General features: G+C 36.7%; 1 protein-coding gene across 1 annotated transcript in view; it reads right to left on the reverse strand.

Annotated features, from left to right (window-relative positions):
* Positions 1 to 6,727, reverse strand: part of LOC107289422 (vomeronasal type-2 receptor 26-like) — an 8,834-nt gene extending 2,107 nt beyond the window's left edge. The window contains exons 1-5 of the mRNA XM_015818179.1: positions 6,462 to 6,727; positions 4,908 to 5,199; positions 2,784 to 3,662; positions 1,165 to 1,383; positions 1 to 118 (exon numbers count right to left, since the gene is read on the reverse strand). The exon at positions 1 to 118 is cut by the window's left edge and continues 1 nt beyond it. Coding sequence (XP_015673665.1) covers positions 1 to 118; positions 1,165 to 1,383; positions 2,784 to 3,662; positions 4,908 to 5,199; positions 6,462 to 6,727 — 1,774 coding nt within the window. The remainder of the gene's footprint in view (positions 119 to 1,164; positions 1,384 to 2,783; positions 3,663 to 4,907; positions 5,200 to 6,461) is intronic.
* Positions 6,728 to 7,783: the final 1,056 nt, after the last annotated feature.

Below are 7,783 nucleotides of genomic sequence, written 5' to 3' on the forward strand. Positions count from 1 at the left end.
TTGAGATCATTCTTTCTGGACACAGAGCGCAATCATAGCAGCAAAATTTTTCCCCTTCCTTCCCTATCTTTCGGTATCCAGGTAGACAAAGGCCATTGCATAAGGAAAGAGGTGGCACCTATTTAAAAATAGGAAGGGACCATTATTAGGAAGATAGAATTTGCTTTGTGATAAATGAATTTCCAGTATGTAACATTTATAAGCAGGTGGATGGACCAGGTATTGGGGGAGCAATTGAGGCATACAGGTAGTCATAATTTAGTGATTGGAATTGGGATTGGTAACTTGATCATTAAGCAAAGCAGTCACTAAGTGAAAAGTCACATGAGTATGGCTGTGCTTATGATTTTATTTCAGTTTTCCTTTGCTTTACAGCATCAGAAGGATGTGAATCATAACAGCTGGCTGAGCCCAAACAATGGGGAAAGTTTCTGGAACTGGACTCAAGAGAAAGTCAAGTAAAAGAGCAAATCTTATAGCCTTCCTCCCATCATTCCCTTGCCCTTGTGAATGTTCATTCTGGCACTGGAATAATGTGCAAGAAGTAAATTAATGTTTGTATTTACAGTCACTGGAAAGAAAGGGATTGCAAGAGAGTAAGCAGACACACAGTAGGTAATACACATCTATATATTGATGGCAAACATGTGACTGAGAAGCATTGTGAAAGTCATAAATGCAGGCTTTGCTAGCAAAGTTACTTTTCCATCATTGTTGTAACTGCAAATAGTCGCTGTCTGAGGCAATCACTTAAAGTCTATGAGTATAATACTTATGTCCATAAAAAGTTGGTTTTAGCTCAACTCCTTTTAACTTTCACAGACAGAATTCAGAAATGAGATATCACATCTTTGCCTTGGCTACCCCAAAAGATGGCCTATTGATTGATTCATTCATTCAGTTTGCACATTGCCACTACCCAATGACTCTGAGTACTTAGTCACATTTGCTTCCTGCAATATGATACAAATGCTAAGAAAACTGTCCATAATTAGCTTGCCTAATGATTCATCTTTTCCAAGACACTATGGTGTGACTTTAGAGAGGTACTCTTATTTAAAACTATATCTATCACACGCTGATTTGTGACACATGGGAAGTCTAAGCATGTGGCACAGATTATGCATGAAGTCTATCACTAAAGATCATGCTATTAACACCCACCTGAGTGAATTTTTTGTTCCACTGGATTTGGTCTTTCTTAATCATGAAGGTTTTCCATGGAGGATCCAGCTCCCCAACTTGGACTTTTACATAAGATTTATTTGGGAATGTGACTAAGTTCATAATGTCAAATCCAGCTGCTAATTCACCCTGTTGATTGAATGTAATTTCATCTCCAGCACTGTTGTTGAATGAAATCCTCTGCAGAAATGAATGTAGCTAAATAAGAGACAGAGTGAAACGCAGTACAGAAAGAAATGAAAAGAGTATTATTAAAGCACTACTATTTCCAATAATTTATCTGGATGGATTAAGATGCCCATTTTCTACCAATAAAAGAGAAAAGTTGAAGAAAAATAGTTGCTAATGGGTAGTATCTAGCTTTTTAGGCACTAGTTATGGAAATGAAAAGTGAAATATTAAATCAGCACAATGTTAGATGATAATGTAAAATAACTTCCAAAATAGTGATTGGAGGGTTTAAAAGATAGTACCAGCTTTAGCATCTGTGGAAACTAAACCTATTTCTAACGATATGAGAAATATATCATTATGTTGTATTGAGATGTAAAGGAATGCAATCCTTTTGATTATTGTTGAATAAGTAGAATATTCAGACTGGAACTCAAATATTCAAAAACAAATAGAGAAATATTCTAATTTCTCTCTCCAATGAATGTAATGAGAAGAGGTTGACAAAATATTGCTGCTCATAAATGCATCAGTTGTGATGCATTTCACATAATTTCTCTACTACAAAACTATCAGATCTCAATTGTTTAAGAAAAGTAATATCATCATATATAAGGAATAGAGTGAATCTCAAAAAATAACAGAGAAAAGAACTCTACCCCAATGTAGGTAAGCAGAGTTCTTTCTTTTTCCTCTAATCCCAAACTCATGTGACCATACTTCTAACCTCCTCTCTTCAGAATGGCAAATGAATGAGAAATTCAAATCATATGTAGAAATTTCCTGGTTTAGGATGGGGCAGGGTTCCTAACCAGGAAGATTATTTTATATGAATTCTGATGATTCTCCCCCCCAAATAAGCTCTTTCAAACAATTCTGCCTAGCCTAAGACTCCTGAAGTATAACAAGTAAACCATGGAATAACATGCTTAGTGCTTTCAACACTGTCCAAGTAGTCCTTGGGTTATGACCATTTGTTCAATGATCATTCAAAGTTACAAAGGTGCTGAATAAGAGGGACTTATGACGGGTCCTTGGAGTTCTAACCATTTCAGCATCTGTATGGTCATGTGCTCACGATTTCTGTCATTCCCTACTGGCTTCCAAACAAGCAGATCAATGGGGAAGCCAGCAGAAATTCAATAGTTATGACCATGTGCGGTCCTCGCTTTGCAACATGCTCCATCCTTGTTTTAGTGATAATAACTGAGACAGCAAGAATTGCTGTTGCTGATGGTATCACGTTTTATGGCTGTATCCCTTTGTGACAGTTTTGGTTCCAATTGCCATAGTAGCCCGAGGATTACCTACAATCTTTGAATAAACTATGGTAATAAAATAAGAAAAGTTGTAATGAGATATTCAATATTATACTGTTGTATTGAACCAATGGATATAGATAAGCTGTCATGAAGAGCACATTTTACCTGCCAAGGGTGTACATTCTGGAATGAATCCTTGGTTTCTTCCTTCCTAACTCTGTGCTTCAACCTAGATGTATGAGCAGCATGTAAAGCATGTCCCAATGCATGAACCGCATTGTAAATGCTGTAGCTGTGGCCAGTCATACTCATTTCAAAATAAAATGCAGCGAGATCCTCCAGCCTCTCATCCCCAGTACATGCCTCACCGATGTTTCTTGCTTGGTTAGAATTAGGCTCATAGCAGTCAAAAGCTTGCTCCCAGAAATGTTTGATGAAGCCATTTCCCTTTGTATTAGTAAGCTTGATCTTCTGAAGAAATTTCTGAAAGCCCAGAATCTGTTTTGAGTGAATTGCAAAGGAAAGAGTCCCATGGAACATCTGGATATCAAGTCCTTTATGCACAACATGCAATGTGAAATCTATCTGGGTAGTGGTTATCCATACTTTTCCTGTAGAGATTTTTTCTTCATGTTCGTAATCAGTTGGAAGGAGAGTTGTGGCCCCTGCAATAGAAGCCACCCATATAAAGGCTGTAGTTTCACCATGTATAATGACTGCATTGGCTTTTTTCTCTGTAAATATGTGAATATGATTCAGTATTTGTTCCACTATTTGGAAATGGTCACCGAAATGCATGATTTGGTCAAGTCTCTCAGCAAACTCTAAACAGATTCTATTCTGCAAAAGCTTTTGCTCCAGAGTTCTTGAGAAATGTTCTCCAGCTTCATCATCTATGGTGATGAGTCCTGCCCATTTCCACCTGAAATGCAGAAGGAGCTGGACTAAACCCTCATACTGAAGGGCTTCATTTGGGGCCATGCGATAGAAGGAAGAGAAAGGTGAGTCTGCAGTGACTTTAGATTGAAATGACCCGTAAGAAATCTAGGGGAAGAAAGGAACAAAACATGAGAATGAGAAAGGAACACAGCAGGAACCGTTAGATTTATTTTATATACTTTAAAGAGGAATAGTTGTAGCTCAGGGTTGAAATGAGGGGTCCTTGGTGCTCTCTGAGTGTGGTTGTTTCCTTGCAGATGTTTCATTACCAAAAACTAGGCAATATCATCACTGCTAGTGCTTGCTAGCATGATTGCTTGAATAGCACTGATGATGTTACCTAGTTTGGGTAATGAAATGTCTGCAAGGGAAAAAAAAACCAAGCTCAGAGAGCACCAAGAACCCTCATTTATATACTTTCTTTACAATGTCTTATTTCTTCTTCCAAAAGTATCCCAAACTTAGTTTATATAATTGAAATGTGTTTGAATAGTTTATATAAATATATAATTGTTGTCATCTGTTTTAGGACTTCTGTTTGGTGGGTTTTACTCTAATGGTAATGTCTAGAATCAGTAAAATCCCATTTAAAACAGATACCATTCCTTGAAACAGCCGGTTGGTGTAATGGTTAAGACATTAGATTAGAAATCAGGAGATTGTGAATTCTAGTTCTGTTTGAGACATAGAGTCAGCTGGGTGACCTCGGGCCACTCATTCTCTCTCTGCCCTAGGAAGCAGGCAATGCAACCCATTTTTGAAATCTTGCCAAGAAAACTTGATTCTCAAGGCAGCCACCAGAAGTCAAGACTGACTTGAAGGCACACATACACACAAGATCAAAGAAAAAAAAAACAAAAAACCCTTTATTGCAACTTTTTGTATTCATCTTTATTACGAAACTGTTTTCATTTTATTTGTCCCACTGACTTTTTTCTTCTAAATCTATGTAAATGTTTGATCTAAGAGCATAAACAATGTATTTTTTCTCCTCATATATATCATGAGTAAATTATCTTTTCTATTTAGTCATAATTCAGATGATTTATTATTGAAAGTAGTATTCAGATTTAATCTTCTATAGATGATATCCACTGGAACCAAGTTAATTGTGACTTTTTACAAAAATAAAAAAGTCTATATTACAATTACATTTTCTGGATATATCCATATACTTATACTGTAGGTAATGTTTGCATAAGTGTAATAATACTGGAATTCCACATTTTATTCTGGATTTTGTATTTTTTACTCATGCATCTTATTCTAAATCATTGGGATGATTATAAGAAGCAGAAAACAGAGGGAATAATCTATAATTCATACTTCAACTGATACTTTAGATCCTACCTGTGGAATCTTATAAAGGTGAAAAATATCTGCCATGCATGAAGACGTATCAGAACTCAGTCCTCCAATGATGCCTATGACTTTTTTTTTAGCATGACATATGTAATTGGGGACAATCGTATGCAATTTGAAGAGCAGATCCAGACAACTTTGATAGGTCATCTTTGATTCAGAGTAGCTGTCATAGATGTGGAATCCAAGAGTAACATTTGGCAAGATCTGTTGACTCTCATTGATCTCATTAATGGCAAACACTAAGGCCAAGACATGTTGGTAGAACTTTGTCACCACGCTGAAAATAAAATGACCTGCCTTCACAAAATAATTCTACCATGTGTTATCTCACTGAATGCAATGGGAAAAGCCCATTCTAACTAACAAAGACAGATTTGAGGCATTTGTATTGGAATAAGGGATTTCCCTTTAAGATTACATTTCCTGGAATATAATAGTGGTGAATATCTGTAGCTCAGGTGTAGGATGAAAGTCAAGGTTTGTACTACGAGCTTATGGGTTGGTTTCTGAACATTTCATTATCAGGCTTGGTAACATCTTTAGCGGCTTTTAGAGGATACCACCTCTTAACAAGCTTGGAGAACGAAACTGCACCCTCATTTCCTGGAATCCTTATAGACTTCTACATTTTAATGAAGTGCTAGAATTTTTATTCTCCTTGATGCTCTTTGAGGTTGCTATTTTCTTGCAGATGTTTCATTACACATACTAGGTAACATCATCAGTGTTAATCCTGGCCAAAGTCTAGCACTGATGATGTTACCTAGTTTGGGTAATGAAATGTCTGCAAGAAAACAACCAAGCTCAGAGAGCACCAAGGACCCCTCTTTCAAACCTGAGCTACAAATATTCTCCTTCACCGGTATTTTATTCTCCATTTGTCATATGGAATCTAATTTTAGATGCCACTAGTAAAGAAAAATTTAATTAATTAGAAACAAATGGAGAGCAAGAGAATGAAATTGATCAACTACATAAGTTCTACTTAAGAAATCTGGACAAGCTGGAAAAGAGGAGATGACATCAATTTTTACAGATGTGAACTTGCCTTGTTAGATGAGGGCATTTTTCCTTATGCACGTGCAAAAAAGAGTTGGCCTCTTAAAAAGGGGAGATTCTCTGTTCAGTCTCTGGTAGCTCTAAATTCTGTAAATCTGTCTGTCTGTCTGTCTGTCTATCTCAGGGGTGTCAAACTTTCGGCCCGCGGGCTGGTTTCATCATACCGGAGCCGCACCCACCCCATTGCCAGCAATGGCAAAAAAGCTCCGATACGTTGCGCGACGTCACATGACGTCGCAAGTTTGACATGTCTGATTTATCTCATCTATCTATCTCTAGATACAGATATGATAGAACTGAGGGGTCCTTGGTGCTCTCTGAGCTTAGAGAGCACCAAGGACCCTCACTTCAACTCTGAGATACAAACCTTTACTTTTAGTAGTATGATAGAACTACAAAATAACTAGAACTTTTAATTAAGAAAAACCATTAGATTAAAACCCAAACTACTATTTGTTAGGGCAGGAAACAAATACTTACAGTGAAATTTGAAATGACTCCTGAGAAGGGTTCTGGGTGAAAAACAATTCAGGGAACAGATAATGAACATGTGACACTATTCCACCAATGAGAAGATCACCTGCCTGGTACCATTCATGCTGAATATGAAGGCCATCATTTCTAGTGCATTTAATTGTTTGTGCTTTGATTGCTCTGTGGGACAGCAGCATGACCACAATCTTCATCAACCATTGGGCAAAAATTCTACCAAATCTCGTCTTTTTCAAACTATAGGGAAGCACCATTTCTGGTGTTCTCTTTATCCTAAAGAGCTTTAGCAAAGCATTTGGCCAAAATGTTTCTTAAAGACTCACTACATAAAGGAACTGAAAAGATCGAAGTCCCTGACAACTATTCTGCCCAAACTTAGCTGTTCTTTATTTCCATTGAAGACTTTATTGCTGAATGTTTTGTTCAGTATCGCCTTAAAAGCCACTAGAGTTTTGATTTGGCAAAATAATTACAGTATTTATGACAACTAAAGGGAAATTAAGATGTGATGCCTTCACTAGCAGAACCATTTAAGTGAACATGCTGATTGATAAAACATTGAAAAACTTATTTTGCTTGCAGAATTATTGCAACCTTGCTGAAATTCCAGAATGAACCATAGTGAAATCTTGTATGGGTAGAATGACAGAGAAGGAAATATTTGGAATTAAATTGATCTTTGTTTTTATGAGACTGTGACTTATGCTGATGGAATTAGCTCTTGTTTAGCAACTGCCTCACTTAGTGACTCTACACAGTTATAACAGGGATGAAAAAGTAATCTCATGACCAATTCTCACTTTATGACCTTTTCAGGTCTGTAAAGGAAGGAAAAGTGAAGTAAATTCATAAGCACAGTTGAGGTTTCTATAAACAATTGAATAGTTACTTCCTATAGTGAATGCTCAATAGATTATATAGATATACATATTATGTAGATAACATAGATTATTCATCTTTTTCACTACTACTTGATCATTTTGGTACTATATTTATACTGACTGCTTTGGTGACCCTTTACAGATTTTCAGAGGTAGTATTAGGGAGAACTTCTTTTTTTTTCTTTTTTGGATTGGTACATGAGATGTGATTGTCTCCTGATCCAATTTTCCATTCTTAGAGAAAGTTCCCATACTCATCAACTGTGCTAGAAGGTATTATGAATTAGAAAATTTGCCAGATGACTGGGTCTCACTCAATACCACAATGGTTTATTGGCAGTACAACTCAATGAAGCTACAGTTACATTTAGGCTATCCACTGTGATGGTCACTGACTTCAAAATCAAAGATATGACCAGAGTCCTGCTG

The sequence above is a fragment of the Protobothrops mucrosquamatus genome, unplaced genomic scaffold (assembly GCF_001527695.2).
Source record: "Protobothrops mucrosquamatus isolate PMUCROS unplaced genomic scaffold, P.Mucros_1.0 scaffold695, whole genome shotgun sequence".
Lineage (NCBI taxonomy): Eukaryota > Metazoa > Chordata > Lepidosauria > Squamata > Viperidae > Protobothrops > Protobothrops mucrosquamatus.